Source organism: Cinclus cinclus, unplaced genomic scaffold, assembly GCF_963662255.1.
Source record: "Cinclus cinclus unplaced genomic scaffold, bCinCin1.1 SCAFFOLD_92, whole genome shotgun sequence".
Taxonomy (NCBI): domain Eukaryota; kingdom Metazoa; phylum Chordata; class Aves; order Passeriformes; family Cinclidae; genus Cinclus; species Cinclus cinclus.
Window position 1 is genome coordinate 33,348 of NW_026912148.1, and position 27,101 is coordinate 60,448.

General features: G+C 53.4%; 1 protein-coding gene across 1 annotated transcript; it reads right to left on the reverse strand.

Annotated features, from left to right (window-relative positions):
• Positions 1-12,378: 12,378 nt before the first annotated feature.
• Positions 12,379-14,673, reverse strand: LOC134057489 (zinc finger protein 239-like). Its single transcript, XM_062514473.1, has 2 exons — positions 13,991-14,673; positions 12,379-13,804 (listed from the first exon to the last, which is right to left on the reverse strand). The coding sequence occupies exons 1-2, from the start codon at positions 14,070-14,072 to the stop codon at positions 12,888-12,890; spliced, it is 999 nt and encodes a 332-aa protein (XP_062370457.1). The 5' UTR covers positions 14,073-14,673; the 3' UTR covers positions 12,379-12,887.
• Positions 14,674-27,101: the final 12,428 nt, after the last annotated feature.

Consider the following 27,101-nt stretch of genomic DNA (forward strand, 5'->3'; position numbering starts at 1 on the left):
TTTTACTGGAGTGACAGATGTGGTTTTGTTGAAGCAATGATTTTGGAGAAGGGTGTGTTCTTTTTGATTTTTTTTTTTTTTAAGATTTACTGGTGATGAAGCTGGGCCTGGTCTTTCTGGTCTTTCTCTAGGAATTTAGTGGGAAAAGGTTGCTGTGATATTTCAAATTTTAGATTTTATTTAGGTAGGAAATGCTTGGCTCTTCCCCTTGGGTGGGGCATTTCAAATGGGATGATGTAATTTGATTAATCATGCAGCGAGACTTAATGGCTTATTAACAGAAAATACCTTTGTTATAAATGAGAAAGAAAGTCTCCATATTTAGCAAAATTTAAGTTGCTTTATTTGATATAGACGGAGCAAGCAGCGCTGGGGAACGTGAGGGGTCAGCGCCCACTCCACGCTCTGTCAAACCTTGGTTTGCAGCTCCTTTTTATAGGATGTTTTTCCTCGTAGTAATCAATAACTGTTATTTTTTTTGTTGTCATAATTCTGCCAGGTAAGCGGTGGTGGTCAAAAAAACATCCATGGGACCGCTTGTGAAATCTCTGGACAATTTGTCAAGTAACCATCTGGTTTTGGTAGATAAAGAACAGCAGAAGTGGGAAGTCTGGTCTTAGCAGATAGGTTGCAATTGATTACACAAAGGCAGGAAATCTGATTTTGCAAAATCTTTCAGGCTGTGGGAAATCCTCATTTTGCAAACTGGTATTGAATACAATTTACTAAAAAACACAATATTCATAACAGGGGTATTTAAAGAGAATGATTTAATCATATATATTTTTCTCTATTTTTCTCTATCTAATGTCCATGCTTCATTTCAGACCTAAGTATTCTGGTTTATACAAACCCCACTACTTTTATGATTGACACGAATCTTTTATCAATTATCACACCTTCCTGGACAAAGGATGGGTCCTGAAAGGGGTAAACAAAACTACCCCACCTGGCTTTAACAGCTGGCCTATTAACAGAAGATATTTCCCCCTGCCCCCTGGAGTTATGATGGATGGGTCATGGAAGAGAGAAGGAACACTGCTCCACCTGCTTTTAACAGATGGTGATAGAATATATACTTGTGGTTAACATCTTACATTGCAACCTTAGACTGGCACAAAGCTCTTCTTGCACTCCGGGCACTTGCAGGGCTTCCCTCAGTGGTGCATCTTGGTATCTGGTGAAATGAGAGCTCTGTGAGAAGCTCTTCCCACACTTGGGGCACTCATGGGGCCTGAGACATCACAAGGGGCAGGGCTGTGATGTGCTCTGGTACCTGTGACTGAAGGCTGGTAGGGGGTCTTTTGAGATTCAATGCTTCAGACCCAGGAAGCTGCCAGCCTTCCCAGAGAGAGAGAGTCCTGCAAGGAACTGCCTTCTAGGGGATCTTCTGTCTGTTCTCCTGGCCACTGGATAAGCCTCAGGAAGGGGTAGCTGTGGCCACAAGTCATCAGCTCTGGTCAGTGATTTAATCTCAGCGATTCCAGCTCTGCTTGCAAGGCTTTCCCAGGCTGCCTCAGGGACAGAGAGACGGGAAGCGTCTTATGGCAAATTCCACAAAGATTCCTTTATTATTCAGCAGCTCTGTGAAGGGAGCCAGGAACGACTGCTCCCTAGAGAACTGAGGGAAATAACTGAGGTTTTTATGGGAGAGAGCAAGGGGGAAAGACCAATTGGTTACAAAGGATTAACATGGATACTAGGGCATGGTGGGATAAGAGAAGCTATTCAGTAGCTCACCATGACAAGAAAAGGTGTGCTAACCTAATGAGCATCCTTCTAGGAGGGTTGAGATAAGCTAATCACAGCCCACTCAAGGGAAATTCCTCTAAGGCAAAGCCATGGGCCTCCACATTTGACATCACAAGGAGCAGGGCTGTGATGTGCTCTGGAGCCTGTGACATCACAAGGGGCAGGACTGTGATGTGCTCTGGTGCCTGTGACATCACAAGGAGCAGGGCTGGCTGTGATTTGTTTGGTGCCTGTGAAATCCCAAGGGCAGTGTCACAGTGGGGGCAGCTCTCAATGTCCCCACAGGTCACTCTGTCCAGTGCAGCCGTGCCAGCGGTCACTGCGCACTCGGGGGAGGCTGGGCTGGACGGGGATCCGGGCAGAGACGCCGCCCCCGGGACTGGAGTCTCCCCCTGCCTCTGGGCCCAGCCCCTGGTGGGAGTGCCTTGGGCACAGCACGGGGCTGCTGCTGGGCCAGGGGGAGAGCCCCTGCCAGCTGCCTGGGCCCTTCTGATGCCTGTGCCACATCCCTGTGGCTCCTGTCCCTGCTGCTCCCTGCCACCTTCACTCCCTCCATCAAAGCACCACTCAACCTCTTCACAGTGACCTGTGAAAAGAAAGAGAGAAAGAAAGAATGAGAGAAAGGAAGTGTTGTCAGATGACCCTGGCTGGATGGCCGACACCCACCAAAGCTGCTCTCTCACTCCTCTCCAGATACGGACAGGAGACAGAAAACAGAATGAAGGCTTACTGGGTTGAGATAAGGACTGGGACATATCACTTAGCAAATGTCACAATGGGTGAAACAGGTCTGAAATTGGTGATATTAATTGAATTAACTGCTCTCCAAATCAGACCAGGAGAGTGAGAAGTAAGATAACTGTATCTTCTGCCCATCCCTCCCTCTTTCCCAGCTCTGCCTCCTCCCCCAGTGGGTGCAGGGAGATGGGGAATGGGGGTTCTGGTCAGTTCATCACATGTTGTTTCTCCTGCTGCTGCTCAGGGAGAGGAGCCGTTCCCCTGCTGCACCATGGGGTCCCTCCCTGAGACGCTTCTCCATGAACTTCTCCAAGGTGAGTTCATCTCAGGGACAGCAGTTCTTCATAAACTGCTGCAATGTGGGTCACGTTCCTATGGGCTCGCAAGTCCTACCAGGACCCTGCTCCAGCGTGGGCTTCTCTCTCCACGGGTTGCTGGTCCCTGCCAGGTCCCTGCTCCAGCACGGGTTTCTCATGGGGTCACAGCCTCCACTCAGGCGTCCCCCTGCTCTGGCATGGGCCCCTCCAGGCGCTGCAGGTGCACCTCTGCACTCTGTGCCCTCCATGGGCTGCAGGGGCCCAGCTGCCTCACCAGGGACTGCACCACAGAATCTCAGGGCAATCAGCTCCAGCACCTGCAGTAGCTCCTGCCCCTCCTCCTGCCCTGCCCTGGCTGTGTGCACAGTTGTTCCTCTCATGTTCTCGCCCTGCTCTTCCCTGGCCACAGTTACAACTGCACGAGAACTGCTTTTCTTCAGTCTGTTTTCCCAAAGGTGTTCCCACCATTTCTACCTGGCCCAGCCTTGGCCAGCGGCTGGTCCGTCCTGGAGCCGGCTGGCGTTGACTCTGCAGGACATGGAGGAGCAGGTGCTTCCAGCAGGCTCTCACAGAAGGTGCTTCTAGAGACCCCCCATACCAAAACCTGGCCTGGCAAACCTAGTATAAGTGTGGTAGGGTTTTTATTACCATGATTAATTCTTATTATCGCTATTAGCTCTATTATTGCTATCAATAGTACAGTTATTCTTAGTTGTGTTATAATTAGTACAGGTAGTTTTAGTCTTTTTGACTATTAATCGTTGCTTTATTAGACATCAGAATAAAAGTTCTTAATTGCAAGTAGAAGGTAGGAGTTTGGCAGCTGCTCTCCCTGCCCTATTCTGTGTCATTGCTGCGTGTGAAGCGGCAGCTGCCAGGACCCCCCATTTCCCTGGTTTGGGAAATTGGATGGCATTGCTCACATGTCAGAAAGAGAGGCCTGATTCCAATTAAATGCATTGCCTGAGCTCTTGTAGTCGCAATGCTCAAAGCTTGTTTTCTAACGTTGCTGACTTGCTCAGCTTCTGTTCATATTTGCGATTTTGGACCAAAATGTTGTCAGATGTGATTTTGCAAGGTTTTCTGTAATGAGCTGTCTGTTTTGCTCTTGGATTTCTTAATGGTGGGTCAGAACGGAATGCAGCATTTTGGGTGGGAGCCCTTCAGTCTGATCTGGGACTGTCTGAGCAGCAGCTGGTTTTGCACCTGTAAGCAGAGATAGCAAAGATTGCATGAAGTGAATATTGTGCCCGGTTGCGGAAGCCGTAGCGCCTGGCGAGCGCGGGGCAGCTGCCGGGATCTTCGGGGCACGGAGGAGCCGCAGACGGACGTTGCAAGTGGCTCCTTCGGGGCAGGATTTTGTCCCGATGCGGGGGAATTGCCGCGGGCTGGGCGGGCTGGGGCCTCTGCCGAGCGCCGCCGCCTTTCCCCGGGAGCCCCCGGGCAGAGCTCTGTGCTCAGGGCCGAGGGCCAGGCACCCGCTCGGCGGCTCCGAGACGGCAGAGTTTTGGGGGTGCCGCTGTTGGGGGCAGTGCCGGGGGAGTTGCCCCGGGCTGGAGACTCAAGGGCGCCGAGGATGGCGAGCACCCAGTCCATGTGGCATGGGACAGCTGCGGACATGCCTGGGGGGCAACCTGTGTGGGGGCTGAGGAGGTTTAAGAAGTTGGAGAGGATTGGAGGAGGGGGAAGGCACCCAAAAACGTACCAGAAGCAAGAAGGTGCCTGAATTTAGGGGAAAGGATGGAAAATGGGGGAAAGGATCCAAAAGATGAGGAAGGGAAGCAAAATAAGGGGAAAGGAAACAAAATAAATGGTAAAGACTCAAAAGAGGGGGAAAGACACAAAATAGGGGATAAAGTATCCAGAATAGGGAGAAAGTATCCAAAATAAGGGGGGAAGACCCAAAATCCAAGGAGAAAAGGTTTCATGGGGTGTCATAACTGTCATGGCGTGTCCCTACGTGTGCTGGGGTGGGTGCAGACACTCAGCACCAGGAGCAGCCACGGAAACATCCTGAGGGACACAGGGAGACTCTGCAGGACATGGGCTGGGGACCTTGGAGGATCAGGCCCCACCAGGGGTGGAGGACAGGAACATAGGAGGAGACATGGGGGCACATGGAAGGGGACAGGGACACACAGAGGTAATGGCCACAGTGGAGGATGAGGACAAATGGAGGGGAAGGGACACAGTGCCACCAGGACACACAGCAGGGGACAACATTGCCACACCTGTGGGGACACTGCCACTAGGACACCACTGGTGACACCCTGCATGGGACACTGCTGGTGGCACTGACATTTGCGCTGTCCTCAGAGGTGGTTGGGCTCCCCTGAGGGTGGTGGCCCTGGTACACTGTGGTGGCTGTCACTTGCTTCCACACCCCTTGTCACCAACTGAACAAGCCCTGACAACAACTTGTCGACAACCCTCCCGCCCTGGTGGATGGTGACATTCAGCTGGGATACTGCAGCAGTGATGGTGGGAATGTGGTGGCAGGAACTGCATTAGGCAGTGCTTTGCCATGGCTGAGATGAAGGTGCTGGTGGCATTGATGCTGTCCCAGTTCGTGTCCCCACCCATGTCCATGTACCTTCATGTCCCCAGCTGGGTCTGTGTCCCCATCCATGTCTATGTCTCCATGAAAGGCTGTGTCCCCTCACGTCCCCATCCATGACCTCACCCATGTCCTTGTCCGCCACATGTCCCCATCCATGCCTTACTTCAACATTTTATTTTAACCCCATGTTGAGGGTTAGTTCTTTCTATTTTTTTTTTCCCTCTGTGGAATTTTCCCCATTGTCATGCTAAGATACCTGTTGACTGGGCCCTGGTGACAAGGGGGAGGGGACGGGAGGGAAGAAGCAAGCCCTGCGAGATTCAAACAGCCAGAAGAGGAAGAGGAAGGCTGGGCCTCGGCCCATTTCCCCCGCGGAGTTCGGACGAGAAGGACGATCGCCGTCTGTGTCCCATCCCAGCGTCGGGAAACCACCATCGGACCCTGCCCGGCTGTCTTCTCGCTGTGAACTACCACCATCCAGCACTCTACTGAGCACCGGGACCGACACCGTGAGCGGAGAGCTCTCTCTCCATCTCTCTCTCCCCCTGGGACAGCTCTGCCATCACCCCCAGCCCTCCTGCAGCTCTGCGGGAGCCACCCGCCCCCAGCACCGGGAACTGCAGCTCAGGGAAAAGGTGCCTGCAGCCAAAAAACACTGGGACTGAGTTACTGTTCTGTTTGTGGGTAATTTCATAGCTGTTGTTGTTCTTGTTTGTCTTGTTAAATATACTAGTAAAGAACTGTTATTCCTACCCCTATATCTTTGCCTGAGAGCTCTCTTAATTCCGAAATTATAATAATCGGAAGAATCATATTTTCTTTCAGTCCAAGGGGAAGCTTCTGCTTTCCTTGGCAAACACCTGTCCTTCAAACCAGGACAGATTTTGGCGCCCAACGTGGGGCCCGAGGGCATTGAGAGAAAAGGGTGAAAAAGGAATAACAGTTCTTGAGTTACCTCAGTTCTGTGTTAGGTGGCATCATGTTGTCCAGCTTACCGTGGTTTGGGCTCCATGTGGCCACAGCTCTATCTCTCCCATTTGCAATCCCTTACTTGAACATGGGTCCTATAACTCAGGCTGCTGTAACTATTATCCAGTTCCTTTTGTGGGCTGATAACATGAGAAATTCATGGATTTTTAACTTCCTCTGGAAGGTGGGCACATGGATTCGGAGCTATCACACTCTAACTGTATGTTTTTGGGGCTACTTTAATAATGGTACATACTGTGAGGATATGACACCAGGGAAAATTTTGTCCCAACCCCTTACACAGTTTTTTGGGTCTGCTCCACCAGCTTTTGAGGGGTTCAAATCTCTTCTAAGCAGTAATGATATCATACAGTGGCTGACATTGCTAATAGGCCTTGTAAACCTGTTCTATTTAACATTCCGAGATGAGGGGAGATTGACTTGGATGACAACCCTGATACGTCCCCCAAGGAATAGGGATCCTGCCCCAGAGCCTGGCCCTGCCCCAGAGCCTGGCTCTGCCCCAGAGACTAAGGACTCTGCCCCAGAGCCTGACCCTGCCCCTGCCCCAGAGACTAAGGATTCTCCCCCAGAGACTAAGGATTCTGTCCCAGAGCCTGACTCTGCCCCTGCCCCAGAGACTAAGGATTCTGCCCCAGAGACTAAGGATTCTGCCCCAGAGGTTAAGGATGTTGCCCCTGAGCCTGATTCTGCCCCAGAGCTCACCTCAGAAACGAACCATCCAGAGTGGGTGGGGTTTCTAGTGAAGGAGATGGGCCAAATGCTGAAGGAGTACCTTTCCCCAGCTCTTGAGAAACTCTCCCTCTGCCTTAAAGAGGGAGAACCTGATGGTGCAGCAGTGGAACCCACAAATGTTACATCTCTCCAGGCTCCAGCTGAACTGCAAGGGCACTCACAGCCAGCAGCAGTTGCCCCCGTGGAAACTAGAAAGTCTAAGGTGAAAACAAAGCACCTAGATAATAATGATCAGAAAGCAGGGCCCTCACAACCAGCAGGGGAGCCAGAGGTTGAGATCGTCACAGAGTCCCTGTCATACGAGAGTCTCCGTAATCTGCGTAAAGATGTTGTACGAAGGGGCCGTGAGGCTTTTACAACGTGGTTACTGCGGGTCTGGGACCTTATGGGTACAGGTGTGCAGCTGGATGGTACTGAGGCAAGGAATTTGGGACCCCTAACCCAGGACTCAGGTGTTGATCACATATTCGTAAGGGAACGAGGCCCCCTTTCCCTCTGGGAGCGGCTTTTAATGAGTGTAAGAGAGAGGTTTGTCCATAGAGAGAGAATGCAGGAGCACCACCATAGAATGTGCTGGAAAACCGCTGAGGAGGGGATCCAACAGCTGAGAGAAGTAGCAATACTGGAAGTACTCTTTGGGACGGGTGGACAACATGACAATGACCCCGACAAGGTCAGGTGCACAGGGCAGATGTTGTGGAATCTGGCACACCTGGGGCCATCTCAATACACCATATTCATTGCAGCCATTAATGCTGACACCAACCACGAGACAGTGGGTTCTGTTGCCGATAAGCTCAGAAATTTTGAGAGTATAATGAATGGCCCAATGCAGGCTCAGGTCTCTGCCGTGATTAGGGAACTCAGAGAGGAGTTCAAGGAGGAGATAAGAGGGGTGAGGGAGGAGATGAGGAAGGTCAATGCAGCACCAGTGCGAGTCACAGATCCCAGAGTTAGAGCCCAACGTCCCCCAGCTAAGGAGAGAGGATACACCCCACGAGCTGACCTGTGGTTCTTTCTGCGTGACCATGGGGAAGACATGAGGAGGTGGGATGGGAAACCCACTTCTGCCCTGGCAGCACGGGTGCGTCAACTCAAGGAGGGAAACACTAACCAAAGGAGCTCCACTAAAGTGAAGGTAGCCTCAACTTCCCATAACCAAGATGCAGGGTATTACAAAAGGGAGGATGATTTGTCAGATCCCCTTGAGGGAACCTCCAACATGTATGCCCAGGAAGGAAATAATAACCAGTGCTAGAGGGGCCCTGCCTCTAGCCAGGGAGAGGCACGGGAAAACTGGGTCTTTTGGACGGTGTGGATCCGATGGCCTGGCACATCAGAGCCACAAAAACATAGGGCCTTAGTTGATACTGGTTCACAGGTCACCCTAATACCATCAGAACATGTGGGGGAAGAGCCTGTTTCTATTGCTGGGGTGACAGGGGGATCACAGGAATTGACTTTGCTGGAGGCTGAGGTGAGCCTGACTGGGAAAGAGTGGCAGAAGCATCCAATTGTGACTGGCCCAGAGGCACCGTGTATTCTAGGCATAGACTTCCTGAGGAATGGCTATTACAAAGACCCAAAGGGACTCAGGTGGGCTTTTGGAATAGCTGCTGTAGAGGCAGAAAACATTAAGCAATTGAACACCTTGCTTGGACTGTCAGAGAACCCATCTGTAGTGGGACTCCTGAAGGTGAAGGAGCAGCAAGTGCCAATTGCCACCTCCACAGTGCACCACCGGCAGTACAGGACAAATCGAGATGCCGTGATCCCCATCCACAAGATGATCCGTGAGCTGGAGGGCCAAGGGGTGGTCAGCAGAACCCACTCACCCTTCAACAGCCCCATCTGGCCTGTGCGCAAGTCTGATGGAGAATGGAGATTGACTGTGGACTATCGTGCATTGAATGAAGTGACTCCACCGCTGAGCGCTGCCGTGCCGGACATGCTGGAACTCCAGTACGCGCTGGAGTCCAAGGCAGCAAAGTGGTACGCCACCATTGACATTGCCAATGCATTTTTCTCCATTCCTCTGGCAGCAGAGTGCAGGCCTCAGTTTGCTTTCACCTGGAGGGGCGTGCAGTACACCTGGAACCGACTGCCCCAGGGGTGGAAACACAGCCCCACCATCTGCCATGGACTGATCCAGGCTGCACTGGAAAAGGGTGAAGCTCCAGAACATCTGCAATACATTGATGACATCATTGTGTGGGGGAACACGGCAATGGAAGTATTTGAGAAAGGAGAAAAGATCATCCAGATTCTGCTGGGAGCCGGTTTTGCCATCAAGAGGAGCAAAGTCAAAGGTCCTGCCCAAGAGATCCAGTTCCTGGGAGTAAAGTGGCAAGACGGGCGGCGCCAAATCCCCACTGAGGTCATCAATAAGATCACCGCGATGTCTCCACCAACCAACAAGAAGGAAACACAAGCTTTCCTAGGTGCCATAGGCTTTTGGAGAATGCACATTCCTGAGTACAGCCAGATCGTGAGCCCTCTCTACCTGGTCACCCGGAAGAAGAACGAATTCCACTGGGGCCCTGAGCAGCAGCAAGCCTTTGCCCAGATCAAGCAGGAGATCGCTCATGCTGTAGCCCTCGGCCCAGTCAGGACGGGACCAGAGGTGAAGAATGTGCTCTACTCTGCCGCTGGGAACAAGGGCTTGTCCTGGAGCCTTTGGCACAAGGTACCTGGTGAGACCCGAGGCCGACCTCTGGGATTCTGGAGCCGAAGTTACAGAGGATCTGAAGCCAACTACACCCCAACAGAGAAGGAGATCTTGGCTGCTTATGAAGGAGTTCAAGCTGCCTCAGAAGTGATTGGCACAGAAGCACAGCTCCTCCTGGCACCCCGACTACCAGTGCTGGGGTGGATGTTTAAAGGGAAGGTCCCCTCTACCCACCACGCCACCGATGCCACATGGAGCAAGTGGATTGCCCTCATCACACAGCGCGCCCGTATCGGAAACCCAAATCGCCCTGGGATTTTGGAAATAATTACAAACTGGCCAGAAGGTGAAAATTTTGGTCTTGCCGATGAAGAGGAGCAAGAACAAGTGACCCGGGCTGATGAAGCCCCGCCATACAACCAACTGCCAGCAGATGAAACTCGCTACGCTCTTTTCACTGACGGTTCCTGTCGCATCGTGGGGATGAACCGGAAGTGGAAAGCAGCCGTATGGAGCCCCACACGACAGGTTGCACAAGCTACTGAAGGAGAAGGTGGATCAAGTCAACTTGCTGAACTCAAAGCTGTTCAGCTGGCCCTAAACATTGCTGAAAGAGAGAAGTGGCCAAAGCTTTACCTTTACACTGATTCATGGATGGTAGCCAATGCTCTGTGGGGCTGGCTGGAAAGATGGAAAAAAGCTAACTGGCAACGTAGGGGAAAGCCAATCTGGGCTGCTGATGAGTGGAAAGACATTGCCAGTCGGGTAGAGAAGCTACCCGTAAAGGTCCATCATGTAGATGCCCATGTCCCCAAGAGTCGGGCTAATGAGGAGCACCAACACAATGAGCAAGTAGATCAGGCTGCAAGGATAGAGGTGTCACAGATAGACTTAGACTGGCAACACAAAGGAGAGTTGTTCCTGGCTCGATGGGCCCACGATGCCTCAGGTCACCAAGGCAGAGATGCTACCTATAAGTGGGTATGAGATAGAGGGGTGGATCTCACCATGGACAGTATTTCCCAGGTTATCCATGACTATGAGATGTGTGCTGCCATCAAGCAAGCCAAGCGAGTGAAGCCCCTCTGGTATGGGGGGCGGTGGTCCAAATATAAGTATGGGGAGGCCTGGCAGATTGACTACATCACACTGCCTCAGACACGCCAAGGCAAGCGTTACGTGCTGACCATGGTAGAAGCCACCACTGGATGGTTGGAGACCTACCCTGTGCCTCATGCCACTGCCCGCAACACCATCCTGGGCCTGGAAAAACAAGTCCTTTGGAGACATGGTACCCCTGAGAGAATTGAGTCAGACAATGGGACTCATTTCAAAAACAGCCTCATAAGCACCTGGGCCAGAGAACACGGCATCGAGTGGGTGTACCACATTCCTTATCACGCACCAGCGGCTGGGAAAGTGGAACGGTGCAATGGGCTGCTTAAAACCACCTTGAAGGCACTGGGCGGGGGGACTTTCAAAAACTGAGAGATTAATCTACCAAAGGCCACATGGTTAGTGAACACCCGAGGTTCCACTAATCGAGCAGGCCCTGCCCAGTCTGAGCCCTTGAGAACACCAGATGGGGACAAGGTTCCAGTGCTGCATATGAGAGGTATGCTAGGAAAAACTGTTTGGGTGAACCCTGCCTCCAGCAAAGACAATCCAATTCGGGGGGTGGTTTTTGCTCAAGGGCCAGGGTGTACCTGGTGGATCATGCAAAGGGATGGAAAGACCAGATGCATACCCCAAGGAGACATTGTTTTAGGGTGAACTACCTACAATACTGTGCCTGTATCTGTAACTGTATGGATGCCTATAATTTGAAGATTTTTAATTTGATTTGGCATGATGGTAGGGGAAAATTCGGGGTGGATAATGTTGAGGGTTAGTTCTTTCTTTTTTTTTTTTCCCTCTGTGGAATTTTCCCCATTGTCATGCTAAGATACCTGTTGACTGGGCCCTGGTGACAAGGGGGAGGGGACGGGAGGGAAGAAGCAAGCCCCGCGAGATTCAAACAGCCAGAAGAGGAAGAGGAAGGCTGGGCCTCGGCCCATTTCTCCCGCGGAGTTCGGACGAGAAGGACGATCGCCGTCTGTGTCCCATCCCAGCGTCGGGAAACCACCATCGGACCCTGCCCAGCTGTCTTCTCGCTGTGAACTACCACCATCCAGCACTCTACTGAGCACCGGGACCGACACCGTGAGCGGAGAGCTCTCTCTCCATCTCTCTCTCCCCCTGGGACAGCTCTGCCATCACCCCCAGCCCTCCTGCAGCTCTGCGGGAGCCGCCCGCCCCCAGCACCGGGAACTGCAGCTCAGGGAAAAGGTGCCTGCAGCCAAAAAACACTGGGACTGAGTTACTGTTCTGTTTGTGGGTAATTTCATAGCTGTTGTTGTTCTTGTTTGTCTTGTTAAATATACTAGTAAAGAACTGTTATTCCTACCCCCATATCTTTGCCTGAGAGCTCTCTTAATTCCGAAATTATAATAATCGGAAGAATCATATTTTCTTTCAGTCCAAGGGGAAGCTTCTGCTTTCCTTGGCAAACACCTGTCCTTCAAACCAGGACACCCCAGTTACAGGGCTTTCAAAGGAATGAACAGAAACCTTTTTGTTTCAAGGCCAAAACAAAATAATTTATGTGTCCCTGCTGGCAAAGCATCCACATGCTTGGCTGGGTGGGAAGAACCCTTTTTGAAGGGGTTTCCACCCCACCATCTCCAAAATTGTGGGGTTTGCCCCAATATGTTCCCATTTGGCTGTGGAAGATGCCCATGAGCCAGAAAGGATTAAAATGATGGATTTCTATTGGAGAAGACCTCCAAGGCCATTCAGTGTTGCTTGATGCCACCAGAAGATGCAAAGAGTGAGATTTTTCTCGGGTCAGAAGTCGACAAACGTGCTCTTCACAATGGATTTCTGATGTTGATCTGTGGATATGTCCAGGTGCTCAAGGGAAGCCAGGAGGATGAAGAGCCGCCCAGCCAGGTGTCTTCCTAACATGGATCACCGGGGCTCTGCCCACCAGGGGTCACTCGGCATCATCCAGCACAGATCCTGCCATGGAGAATGGAGCTGGAGCAGCACATGAAGCTCTTCCTGCACTTGATTTGCAGGGCTTCCCTTAGTGGTGCCTCCATTGGTGTTTGGTCAGGTGAGAGCTCTGTGAAAAGCTCTTCCCACACTCAGAACACTCATAGGGCCTCTCCCCAGTGTGGATGCGCCGGTGGGTGACGAGGTTGGAGTTGTGCCTGAAGCCCTTCCCGTAGTCGGGGCAGCAGAAGGGCCTCTCCTCTATGTGAATGCGCTGGTGCAGGAGGAGACTGGAGCTGGTCAGAAACCTCTTGCTGCATTTATCACACTCATAGGGCTGTTCCCCTGTGTGGATCCTTTGGTGGACAATCAGTTCAGAGCTTGTCCTGAAGCACTTCCCACACTGCCCACACTCATAGGGCATCTCCCCAGTGTGGATGCGCCTGTGGGAGACAAGGCGGGAGTTGTATTTGAAGCCCTTCCCACAGTCAGGGCAGCGGAAGGGCCTCTCTTCTGTGTGAATCCGCTGATGCATGACGAGATTGGAGCTGGTCTGAAACCTCTTCCTGCGTATGTCACATTCATAGGGCCTCTCCCCAGTGTGGATCATCTGGTGGCGGATCAGTTTGAATCTCGTACTGAAGCTCTTTCCACACTCCCCACACTCATAGGGCCGTTCCCCCATGTGGATTCTCCAGTGCCAGATCAGGGAGGATCTCTTGCTGAAGCTCTTCCCACAATTTGAACACTTGTGGGGCTTATCCGCATCATGAAGATGCTCATGGAACCCCAGCTCTGAGCTCTGGCTGCAGCTCTGTCCGGTTCTTTGGCCCTGGTTCTCCTCCTCGGATACCCAAGAACTGTGTTTGCAGCCCATCCTCATGTGGGATCTCCCGGGCTTTTCCTCCTCGCTGGTTTCCTGTGCAATGGAGCTGCTCCAAACAGCCTCTTCCACAAGGTTCTGCTGCAGGGATTTGTCCTCCCTGGTCTCCATCCTCAGCTCCTTGTCTAGAGGGGGAAGGACAAGGAGAGGATGGGATTTGCCTCTGTTCCAGAGGGAGGGGGAAGGAGATCCCCCCAGCACGTCCCTGGCAGGACGGCGTCGGCAGCGGGGCTGTCCTGCAGCCGGGGGCCGTGCTGGGCTGGGAGATGGAGCAGGACAGAGGGTGAAAGGGGCAGGGACTTCCTCCTCACCTGCCTGGGGCTCCGGGGGCATGTTCTTCTTCCTCACGGCCTCATCCTCCATCGGGCCAAGGTTTAGGAATGGGAAATCCATTTTTGGGGGAAAAGAAGGGTTGAGCGCGTTGGGTTTATGTTCCTGCAGGCCAAGTTCAGCTGGACAAGCCAGTGCCCCTTTCAGCCTCAGAGAGCCTGGGGCCGCTTATCACCAACCTCCCACACCCCTCCAGGCTGCCGGGGGTCCCCCGGCTCCGGGATCGCCCCTCTGCGCTCTCCCCGCTCCGGGGTTCCCGTATTCCCCCACGGCTCTCCAGGATATCCCCAGAACCGATCTCGCCCCCTCTCCGCCAGAACGAGCGATCGCAATGTGGGACCCGCCAAGATCCCTCCCGGGGCATTTCCGGCTGAGCTTCGGGGTCCTGCAAGATCCAAACATCTCCTGCCCCACAAAGAAACCTCCAGGAGACCTCCCCACGATGGATTTGGGGCGAGCTCCCCCTCCCAGCTCACCTGCGGCTTCCGGGGGGAGGGGTGATGCCGGGGAAGTCGGGGAAGCTGCGGCCTAGAGCGGGCGAGCGAGTGAGCCGCTCGGTTCTGCTGCTGCTCTTCCTTCCACTACTCTTCTTCCTTCCGCTCCTCCTCCCCCAGCCCGGCCCGGCCCGGTGCCGACGCGCAAAAGCAGCCGCGCTCCACCCTGGGGGATTGCAAAGCGGTTGCGCCCCGCGCGGCACTGGGAAGTGATACTGGGAGCACTGGTAACGATCCTGACAGCACCTAGAAGCAACTGGGAGCGCTCTCCCTGCCAGTACCGCTCTTACTGGGAGCACTGGGAGGGAACTGGGAGCAAACTGCGCCTAGACCCGGCTACAGCCGGTGGTGGGCGGTGTCGGAGCAGAGGGCGTGGTTATGCAAATCTAGGAGCGATCGCGCGCTGTGATTGGTGTGCGGAAGCAGCGCGGGGTTCTCCCTGGTCACGTGAGGGCGGGAGCGGTGGGCAGAGCGATGGCGGCGGCGTGCGGTGAGAGGGAACGGGAATGGGAGCGGGAGCGGGAACGGGAGTGGGAACGGGGACTAGAATGGGGACTGGAATGGGGACAGGGACCGAGAATGGAAACAGGGAATGGGGACAGGGACCGGGAATACAGGACCGGGAATACAGGACCGGGAATGGGGACAGGGACTGGGATAGGGACAGCCCCGTGTCATGCCCTGGGGACCGAGGAGGGGACAGGGACAGGGGAGGAGCCAGGGACTGGGCTGTCGCACCGTGACCTTGCTGAACTGGGAGCTCGCGTGTCTCATTTTCGGGGCTCCTGCCCCCCACCTCCCCCCCCCCGGGGGTTCCTCTCGTCGTGTTCTGGGGGGGAAGCAGTCAGCACCCACAGTACCCCTCCAGTAGCTCCCAGTATCCCCAGTAACCTCAGTGCTGCCAGACCAGTATGGGGGCTTAAGATAGATCCTGGTTTGGTGTCCAGTTCCAGTGCCCAGCCCCAGACCCGGTGTCCATTGGTCTAGTCCCAGTCCCCACCACGTTTCCAGCTGCTGTGTCATGATGCCAGGCATTGTCCCAGGTGGCTTCCAGCCCCAGTGCCAGTCCCAGTTCCCAGGGCCATGATGCCAAGATTGGGCTTGGTGTAGGGCCCTGGGCATGACTGGGGCACAGCGTGAAGGGTTTCATGGGACATGGGACTAAAGACATGAAACATGGGACATGGGGCATATAGGACATGACACAGGGTGCAGGGTGTGGTATAGGACACAGGACATGACCTTGAGCATGGCACAGGACACGGAACAGGACACAGGGACAGGGGACATGATTTTGGAGCATGGTACCTGCCCCAGCCCGTGATGCATGAGTTCCTGTGCCCACATGTGCCCCACACGTCACCTGCCACCCCCCCTGCGGCACCACCATGTTCTCACCGGTGTCCCTCCTGCCTGCTGGGTACAGTTTGGTGGCCTCGGATGTGGCCTTCCCAGTGTGGGTCCTGCTCTGCCACAAGCCCTGGGGACATCATCCCTGCCCAGTGGCACCAGGTGTCTATCCATCGGCGATAACTGGGACAAGTCCCACACGGTGGCATCAGGTGGCACCTGTGCCACTGGCAGCAGAGATGTCTACAAGGGGGTAACTGAAGGGACAGAACAGGGTGCAGGTGCTCACAGTGTCCCTGTCATCCACAGGGGGTGGTGATCAGGGGTGTCAGGATGAGGTGGTCATAGAGGTGCCACCAGGGGTGTGGTGATACCAAGGCACACATGGCCATGGAAGTGCCGCTGCAGGTGCTGGAATGCCCGTGGAGATGCCACCACGAGCACGGCAGTGCCAGGGGACACATTAGTCTATGGTGTGGCAATGCTGGTGGGCATGGCAGTGACAGGCCAGGCGTGGGGCCAGGCTGGGGTGGCTCCGTGCCCACCCCATGGGTGGCCCTGCTGGTTGCAAGCCGTTTTGGTTGGTGTCTGTGCCAGTGCCTGGCCGGGTGCTACCGTTAATGCCAGCCCTGGCACAGGGACATGCACAGGTGTGGGAGTGACAAGGGGGACTGGGCACCCCGAGGGCTGTGCCAGGCCAGCACCTCCCACCCCATGCCTTTGTCCTCAAGAAGGTGGCACACGGACACCGAAAGGGGTTAGAAGAGTTGGGGACACAGTGGTCATCTGGGGACATGAAGGACCTCAGCCTATGGAGGTGATTTGGGACACTGGTGTGATTTGAGGACGCTGAGGTGCCCCAGTGCTATCCCCAGCACTGTTTCCCTGTCCCCACAGTACCTGGCTGTCCTCAACAAGACCCTGGGCCACTACCCCTATGCTGGCACTGCAGGTGTCACCAGAGATGGCACCAGGCACAGCACTTCTTCCGCACAGGGGACATTGACCCTGGTAATGACACCTTCGACATTGCCTCCAGCGTCATCACTGGTGGGGACACTTGGGGTTTGGGTTTTAGAGTTAGGGTTGGGATTTGAGATTTGGGATACTCTAAAGGCATTTGGGATGGTCCCAAGAGGTTTGGGAGTAGGGTTTTGGTTTGGGGTTTGGGGTTTGGGTTTGAGGTGCAAGGTTTGGGATGGTCCTGGAGTATATGTGATTCAGGATTTGGGAAGTCCCAGGGTTTCTGGGCTCTCAGCATTCCCTGACCCCAGTCCCAAGCCCACAGAGTGCCTGGGGGTGTACCCTGGAGACCCCCAGCTGCTGGTGCTGGATTGCACTGACAGCAATTTCACCCTCCAATTCCACAGGTAAATCCCACAAGTCCCACCCAGGGAAGTTTCCCATCCCTAAAATCCAAGTGTTGGATTTGCGACCCCTTTTTCCGAATTCCTGTGTGGGATTATGGGATGAAATTTTCCCTTTCCCAGGGTAATTTTTGGGGATTTTGTGGCCAAGTTTTCCCTTTCCTGATGTTTTCTGGGGGATTTTGGTGCAGAATTTTTCCTTTTCTAGAATGTTTTTTTTTTTTTTTGTTATTTTGGGAACTCCTGAGGTTTTTGGGGATTTCAGATGGAATTTTCCATTAGCATTGGATTTTTTGAGATTTTGGGGTGGAAATTTTCCTTTTTTTTTTTTTAGGATTTTGGGGTGGAATTTTAATTTCTGGGGGATTTTTGGGGTCAAATTTTTCCTTTTCCAGGTTTTTTTTTGAACTTGGGGAACTCACAGGGTTTTTTGGGGATTTATGGGCAGATTTGTTCTCTTTTTTGGGGATTTTTTGCGGCGGAGTTTTCCCTTTTGCATTGGTTTCTTTGGGATTTTGAGGTGGATTTTTTCCTATTTTATTTTTTAGTGATTTTGAGGCCTCTTGTAGTGTTTTTTGTCCCCTCAGGCTGATCAGTGTCATCATGGAGTTCCAGCTCAAGGCCATCAACATCCAAACGCTACTAAAACAGAAAATCCCCGACTGCTACACCTTCAGTGATATTGTGAGTGTCCGCAAGTGTCCCAGTGTCCCCTGAGTGTCCTTCTGGTATCTTCTCATGTCCCTTTTGTGTGCCTTATGTCTCTCCTGGTGTCTCACTCATGTCCTTCTGTCCCACATCTATCCATCTGTCCCCTGGCTGTTCCCCAGTACCTCTGCGGACCCTGGGGAGCAGCCAGTGAGTGCTATGACAGTGATGGTGATGGTGACAGTGACAGTGCTAAGGACAGTGACAGTGACAATAACAGTGACAAATGGCAGTGGCACTGACAGTGATGGTGACAATGATAGTGAAATGCCAATGACAGTGCAACCCAGTGTCCCCACATCACGTTTGACAACTCTGTCTATAGCAGGTGAGTGCAGATCCACCTGGACACCCATCCAGGAGTGCCACCACCCCTTGCTGCCCAGCAAAAGGGACAGTGGGGTACAGTGGATGATGGGAGACAGGGGGACACAGTGACAGGGTAACAGGTGCCATGTCCCCCTCGTGCTCCGGACACCGGCAGGACTGGACGCATTTCTGTTGCGCCCCAACCACACTTCCCCATAAAACCTGCTCCCCTCACACCTTGGGGACACCCCTGACCCCCCCCCCCCTTTGTCACCCTGGGGTGCCCCTCAGTCAGGGGGGTCTTGGTCATGCTGCAGGACCCTCTCTCTGTGCAATCCCCGAGGTGGCACCTGCGCTTTTTGTCACCGCCATCTGCCAATTTGTTACCAGCACCCCAAAGAAGGGGGCGGCCCACATGTTACAGGAGGAGGTGGTGAAAACATTTCTGGGGTCACTCCCAGCCATTTCCATCTCCCCACATCCCCCTGAAGATGCTGCTCCACCCTGCACCCCCTCCCCCCCGCCCCCACCACAGCATCCCCTGAGGGGACCTTGGGGACTGTCCCCATGTCCCCCCCCAGTCCCCATGGTACCTCCGCTGCTCCACCTGTGCTTGGCCCCCGTTCGTGTGGCGACCTCCCCATGTGAACGGGCAGGAGTTTCAGTCACATCCTCACCTCCTTCTCGTCTTCCTCCTGCTGAGGAGGTGATGTTGCTTCTGCTGGGGACTCGCCAGTGACACCAGAGGGACACCACAGGTCACCCCTCGAGGGGCCTGGGGTTGCAGTGGCTCCTGGAGTCGCCCCAGTGTGATAGCTGGGGGGCCTGAGATGCTGCAGTGACAATTTGGGGGGTGGGTGCTCGTTTTGGGGTCTCCAGGGTGAGTCTCAAAGTCTCCTCCCATCACCTCATCCCGTGCCTCAGTTTCCCCCTCACTCTGCAGGGAGCATCCAGAATTGATGTTCTGGAATTGGGTTTGTTTTGGGGGGTTTTGGGGTTGGGGCTACTGGGATGGGCTGGTGGGCCAGTTAGGTGATACACACCCAAGGTGTGTATCAAGGCTGGTGGTTATCTGGGCTCGGAGCTGCCTAGGCTGGGGGGCTGCAGGGCCAAGAGCTATCCAGACAAGTGTCAAGCTGGGATCCATGACTCAGGTGTCCATCAAGTGTCCACCAGTGTCCAATCTCTCCTGCCCCCATCCATCCCAGACTCCCTGGCCAGGGCTGCTTCTCACTGCAGAGTGGACAAGCCCCTGGTCAGTCCCAAGATGACCCCAAACCCCCTCCCACCAACCTCACCAGGCCACCCACCCTGAGCTCTGGTGCCATCAGCATCCCCTGGCAGCCGGTCCAGCTCTGAATCTCTTGGAAGAGGAAATCCACAGTCCCAGGCCGGGGACTCAAGGGTATCCAGGATGGTGAGCACTGAGTCCATGTGGCATAGGGGGACAGTTGGGGACACAGCTGGGGAGATGTCTGTGGGGAAGGGAGTTGGGGTGTAGGGGAGTGAGGGGCGCCTAAAAGGTGCGGAGGGGGTTGGAAGGGAGGGATGCACCCAAAAATGTGCCAAAGTGAAGGCGAGGGTGCATAAAATTGGGGTAAAGGATGGAAAGAATCCAAACAAGCACAGAAAAGACTCAAAATAGGGGGCACTGAACCCAAAAAAGGGGAAAAGGACTGAAAATGGAGGGGAGAAGGACCTAAAATCAGAGGACAAGGATGTTATGGGGTGTTACAGTGTTTTCCTACCTGTGCCAGGGTGAGTGCAGATGCTCCGTGCCAGAAGCAGCCATGGGGACATCCTGAGGGACATGGGCACACATTGAGGGACAGAGGGACACTACAGGATGGGTCCCCTCAGACAGCCCAGGACCTCATGGTTTTTGGCCCCACTGGGGGCAGGGGACACATGGAAGGCGAGAGGAAGATATGGTAGGGAATTTGGACATACAGAGGGGAAAGGACATGATGCCACCAGGACAGATAGCAGGGGGACAATGTCACCAGGACACCCCTGGTGACATGTAGCATGGGGCCACATGACACTGTGGGTGGCACTGACCCTTGTGCTGTACCTAGGGCCATTGGGGTCCTCTGAGCGTGGAGTCCCTAGGACGCCCTGGTGACTGTCACTCACCTCCGGGCCACTTGTCAACAGCCGAACAAGTTCCACCTCCTGCCCTGCTGGGTGATGACATCTGGCTGGTGCACTGTGGTGGTGATAGTGGGGATGTGGTGGCAGTACCTGCATTGGACAGCACTTCGCAATGTCCCCATCCATGTTCCTCACATCCTCATCCATCTCCCCCCATGGCCCCACCCATGTCTTAGTTCCTTGTCGTTATTTTTAACCCCAGTTACAGGGCTTTCAAAGGAATGAACAGAAACCTTTTTGTTTCAAGGCCAAAACAAAAGAATTTATGTGTCCCTGCTGGCAAAGCATCCACATGCTTGGCTGGGTGGGAAGAACCCTTTTTGAAGGGGTTTCCACCCCACCATCTCCAAAATTGTGGGGTTTGCCCCAGTATGTTCCCATTTGGCTGTGGAAGATGCCCATGAGCCAGAAAGGATTAAAATGATGGATTTCTATTGGAGAAGACCTCCAAGGCCATTCAGTGTTGCTTGATACCACCAGAAGATGCAAAGAGTGAGATTTTTCTCGGGTCAGAAGTCGACAAACGTGCTCTTCACAATGGATTTCTGATGTTGATCTGTGGATATGTCCAGGTGCCCATGGGGAGCCAGGAGGATGAAGAGCCACCCAGCCAGGTGTATTTCTAACATAGATCACGGGCACCATGGACCAGCAATGCTCTGCCCACTGGGGGCCACAGGAACATCCAGCACAGATCCTGCCACGGGGGATGGAGCTGGAGCAGCACATGAAGCTCTTCCTGCACTTGATTTGCAGGGCTTCCCTTAGTGGTGCCTTCATTGGTGTAGGGTAAAGTGAGAGCTTCTGGAACAGGACTTCACACATTTGGGACACTCGTAGGGCCTCGTCCTAGTATATATGCGCTGGTGGGTGATGACAGTGGAGTTTTGGTTGAAGCCATTCCCATTGTTGGGTCAGTGGAAGGGCCTCTCCTCTGAATCTGCTGATGCCTGAGGAGACTGGAGCTGGTCTTAAATGTCTTCCTGCATTCCTCACAATCGGCACGCCTCTGCTTTGTGTGGCTCATCTGGTGGGCAGTCAGGTCAGAGCTTGTCTTGAAGCCCTTCCCACACTCCCCACACTCATAGGGCTGTTCCCTCATGTGGATTCTCCAGTGTTGGATCAGGTAGGATCACTTGCTGAAGCTCTTCCCACATTCTGAGCACTTGTGGGGCTTCTCCCCATCATGAAGCTGCTCATGGACTCTCAGCTCTAAGCTCCAGCAGCATCTCTGGCCACCTCCCTGGCCCGGAGTGGGTCTTTCTGCTTTGGATCACCGTGATCTGCATTTGTAACCCCTCATGAGGGATCTCTGGGGCTTTTCCTCCTCCTTGGATTCCTGCACCATGGAGCTGGTTTAAAATGCCTTTTCCATAAGGTTCAGCTGTGGGGATTTGTCCTCCCTGGTCTCCATCCTCAGCTCCTTGTCTGGGGGAGGAAGGACAAGGAGAGGATGGGATTTGCCTCTGTTCCAGAGGGAGGGGGAAGGAGATCCCCCCAGCATGTCCCCGGCAGGACGGTGTCGGCAGCGGGGTTGTCCTGCAGCCGGGGGCCGTGCTGGGCTGGGAGATGGAGCAGGACAGAGGGGGAAGGGGGCAGGGACTTCCCCCTCACCTGCATAGGGCTTCTGGGCCATCTTCCTCACGGCCTCCTCCTCCATCTGACCATGATTTGGGAATGGGAAATCCTGGTTTTGGGGAAAAACAAGGGCTGAGCACATTGGTTTTGATGTTCCTGCGGGCCAAGGGTAGCTGGAGATGTCATCACCCCTTTCAACCTCAGAGAGCCTGGGGCTGCTCATCACCAACCTCTTGCACTCCTCCAGGCTGCCGGGGGTTCCCTGGCTCTGGGAATGCCCCTCTGCGCTCTCCCCTCTCCGGGGCTCCCGCATTCCCCCACGGCTCTCCTGGGGATCCCCAAACCCCATACTGGCCCTCTGCCCACCAGTACTGGGTGATCACCACGTGGGACCTGCCAAGATCCCTCCCGGGGCATTTCCGGCTGAGCTTCGGGGTCCTTCAAGATCCAAACGTACCCTGGCCCCTCAAAAAGAAAACCTTCCAGAGACGCCCCCGCTGGTTTTGGGGCGAGGTTCCCCTTCCCGCTCACCTGTGGGTTCCGGGGGGGCAGGACGATGCTGCCAGAGTTGGGGGAACTGCAGCCTGAGCGGGCGGGCGGGGGAGCCGAGTGGTTCTGCTGCTGCTCTTTCTCTTGCAGCTCCTCTTCCTCATGTTCCTGACTTTCCCCTTCTTGTTCTTCCCGCTCCTCTTTCCTTCCTCCCCCTCCTCCGCTCCCAGCCCGGCCCAGGTCGGTGCCGACACTGAAAAGCAGCCGTGCTCTGCCCTGGGGGGTTCCAAAGTGGCCGTGCCCTGCACAGTGCTGGAACCAATACTGGGAGCACTCGAAGCGATCCTGAGAGAACCCGGAAGGAATTGGGAGCGCTTTCCGTGCTAGGACCGCTCTTACTGGGAGCACTGGGAGGGAACTGGGAATAAACAGCGCCCGGACGCGGCTTCAGCCGGCGGTGGGCGGGGTCAGGACCGAAAGCGTGGTTATGCAAATCCAGGAGCGATCGCGCGCTGTGATTGGTGGGCGGAAGCAGCGCGGGGTTCTCCCTGGTCACGTGTGGGCCGCGGGGGGGGCCGGAGCGATGGCGGCGGGGCCTGGTGAGAGGGAACAGGGAATGGGGACAGGGAATGGGAACGGGAACCAGGAACAGAAACAAGAATACAGGACTGGGACGGGGAATACAGGACACGAACTGGGAATGGAAATGTGGGAACAGGACAGGGAATACAGATACAGCAACTGGAGAGAGAATATGGGATAGGGATTAGAAAGATGGGACCGGGATTAGAAATAGGGCTGGGAATGGAAATACGGAAATGGGACAGGAAATATGGAAATGGAAATGCGGGACCAGCATGAGGACTGGGAATATGAGAACGGGAACAGGACAGGGAATATGGGACCGGGATTATGAGAATGACAACCAGACAGAGAATACGGGACAGGGAATGAGACCAAGAGTGGGATCCAGACTGGGATGGGAGCAGGGTGGGACCAGGAGCGAGGTAACATGAGAATGAGCAGGGGGCAAGGAGAATGACAGCGAGGAGAGGGGGATCCAGGACAGGAGAAACCCAAAACTGGTACAGGGGATATGTGGACAGTTCCTGGGCAGGGGATCCTTGATCAACTGCCCCAGAACCTCTGCCAGAGTTTCCCAAAGCAATTAGAACTGCTCAGCCTAGAATATCCAAGACCCTGAGCGACCCCCAAATCCCTCCCAGGAACCCTCAACCCTCTTGAACACAGCACCCCCCACATCCCCTGAAAGATCCCCCCCCATGTTGCCATCGTTGTCTTAGCTCAACATCTTCACCCTGGGTTTGGGTATTTTGAAAGAACAATGAGAAATGCAAAGAAAATTAAGGCAGGAGGATGTGGAGCCCTCAGCCAGGTGTCTCCCCCACATGCGTTGTAGAGGAGACAAATCCCTCTGCAGATATACAAGGGACTGCAAGGTCCCTTGTTCCCATGAGGCCTTGCAGTGTCACAGGGGTCTCCTTGGTGATGCAGTGTCACAATGGACCCTTGGTTCTGTGGGGACTCACAATGGCAGAATGGTCTCCTTGGTTCCACGAGGCCCTGCAGAGCCCCTTGATTCAACGTGGCCTCAAAGTGTCATCATGGTCTCCAGAATTCCATGAGGCCCTGCTGTGTCAGAGTGGATCTTTGGTTCCATGGGGTCCGCACTGTTCCATGAATCCTTAGTTCCATGGGGCCCTGCAGTGTCACCATGGACTCCTTAATTCAATGGTGTCACACAGTGACACAATCACCCCTTAGCACAACAAGACCCCAGAGTGTCACAATGGTTCCTTGCTTCCATGAGGCCTTGTAGCGTCACAATGGACTCCTTGGTTCCATGGGGCCACAAAGTGTCACAGTGGCCCCTTGGTTCAGTGAGGCCTGTCATGGCATAAGATTTTAGCCTTTATATTTTTGAAATCCTGTTATGCATCAATGCATAACTCTAAACTCCATAGAAAGTATTAGTTAACTATCTTCACATTTTGGTCAGACAAAAAGATTCCTCTGAAACTCAAGGACACCCTACAGCCTCAGGTTCCAAATACAATAAACAAAAGTGAATTGGGAGGGGGGAGCAAACTGAGGGAATATGACTTCATTAGCGGAAGCTGTAATTGGAGGATTAACCCCTTATATGCAAACAGACCAAACTTATATCTGTCTGAAAAAGTCATGACCACCATCCACCTTGGGTGTAGCCTCTGGGAAGCTTTTCACTGTCCAAGGTGTATCTGTTGAAGGCCTTTAATAAGCACCGACTTTATTCCCTTAACCTTGTCTAGCCTGTGTTCTAGGTAGCCACTCCAAGACATCACCTGCAGTGCCACAATAGTCTCTGTGATTCGTTAAGGCCTGCAGTGTCAAAACAGACCATTGATTCCATGACACCCAAAGTGTCACAATGGCCCCTTGGTTCCACTGAGTCCAACAGTGTCACTAGGGTCCTGTTTGCTCCACAAGGCTCTGAAGTGCCACCATGGCCCTTTGGTTTCACAAGGCCTCAATGTGTAAAAATGGCCTCGATGGTTTCGTGAGGTCCTGCTCTGTCACAATGCACCTTTGTTTCCATGGTGCCCCATAGTGTTACAATGGTATCCTGGGTTCCACGGTGTCAGAATGAACCCTTCATCCTGTGCAGACCCACAGTGTTCACTGCCGTGCCCTTGATTCCATGAGGCCCTGCCAAGCTGTAACAGTCCCTTGTTCCAGTGGGTCCCAGAGTGTCAGAATAGTCTCCAATGTTCCATGAGGCCCCGCAATGTCACTGTGCTCCCCTTGGTTCCACAGGCTGCACAGTGTAGCAATGGACTCTTGGTTCCATGAGGTTCCTCAGTCACAATGCTCTTGGATCCCCAGTGTCAGTGTCAGTGTCAGTGTCAGTGTCAGCGTTAAGGAGAGAGAGTTCAAAGTGCACCTCATGATTTTTGGTTTTAATCAAGTGAATATTTTTTTAAATTTTTCAATTCAGAGAAGAGGTGACCGAAGCATTCCCCAGGTGATCTTGATGATGAATGTCACCTTAGAAGGTCTGGGCACAGAGAAGAATGATCCCTTTCAGGGTTGACCCTATTTGGACAACCTGCTTCTCACCTCCAACCTCACCATGTCAGACATTGCCCACCTGGGACTGACATCCTAAAACATAAAAAAAATCCCTGCATGTTTATTATTATAAATATATATTAATAAAATAATAAAATTACAAAGATGTTTTTCTTTTAATAATAAAAATAATATTTTTATTACCTAATTTTTCATTTATGTGTTAAAAAATCGATACGGTTTTAGCAATCATAAAAATTCTTGGTGATTGGTTCTAAGTAACACAATTCCCTTCATTAATTAATTGAAAACTACTGGCTATTGCTTTCTCCTTCTGTATGATAAGTAGACTTTTTTCAGTCCTTCTCTAATCCTTGTTATCATTTTCTCAGACAGGGTAAAAGGGGCCACTCTGGAGTCCAGGGAGACATTTCTGGGGTACATTTGGGGCAGTCTTGGGTCTACACAGGGAATTTAGAACTTGAGGGTATGTAGGACACTTCAATGGGCCGGGTGGGCACTGGGCAGGGCACTGAGGGATTCTGACGGACACCTCGGAGGCTGGGAGAGCTCTTGGGGGTCCAGGGCGAAAACTTGGAGGTCAGGGAGGGGAATGTGGAGCGCTTCGGGGTCCGGGCGGGCACCTGGGGGGCTAGAACGGGGCTCTCTGGGGCGCGGGGGATGATGGGAATTGTAGGCACGGGCATAATACGATTGAATACAGCCGCGGAGCATCACAGGAGGGCGCATCCGCATTGTCTCTTTGTGGGTCGCGGTGCCTGATGGGAGATGTAGTCACGGCTGGAATAGCACTCTAACGGGACTGCGGAGCATGATGGGAGCTGTAGTCCCGGAAGTGGCTCGGACGAAGCATTTGGGGTCCGGGAAAGCACCTGGGGGACACTTTTGAGTCCGAGCCGTGACTTGAGGTCCCCAGGGCAGAACGCATGTGGTTCTGGAGCACTTGGGGGAAGCTTGGGGGGCTCTAACCAGGCTTTTTGGGCACCGAACTTTGCAGGTGTTTTTGGTGCCGAACTGTATTATGAGGGGCTGTGAGGCTGTGGCGGATGAGACACTGTTCCCTGTGTCCCCAGTTGGTCCCACTATACCTCGTATCACTCACAGTATCCTCAGTTTGCTACATTATTGCCCAGTATCATTCCCAGTATGTCCCAGTATGTCCCAGTGGGTCTCTGTGTACCCTCACAGTCCAACCCACCTGTACTGGATCAAAAGCAAAACCAGTGAGACTTCAAGTCAGTAATACAATTTTTAATAGGGAAGAGAAAAAGGAAAAACAAAATACATGCAATTAAAAAAAAAATACAACCACTAACAGAGTCAGAATACAACCTGATACCCTGTCAGTCAGGGTGCTGGTGCAGTTTTCCTCCAAAGGGTCCAGTAATGATGTGGAAAAAAAGCCTGGTTCTTCCTCTGGAATCCAGTGGAAAAAGGTTGCCTTTGGCGTTCTAAGCCTCAGTTTTTTATCTAGGTAGGAAAGGCTTGGCTAGTCCTCCTGGCTGGAGTATCTCCCAATAGGATGATGTAATCTCATCAGTTATACAGTA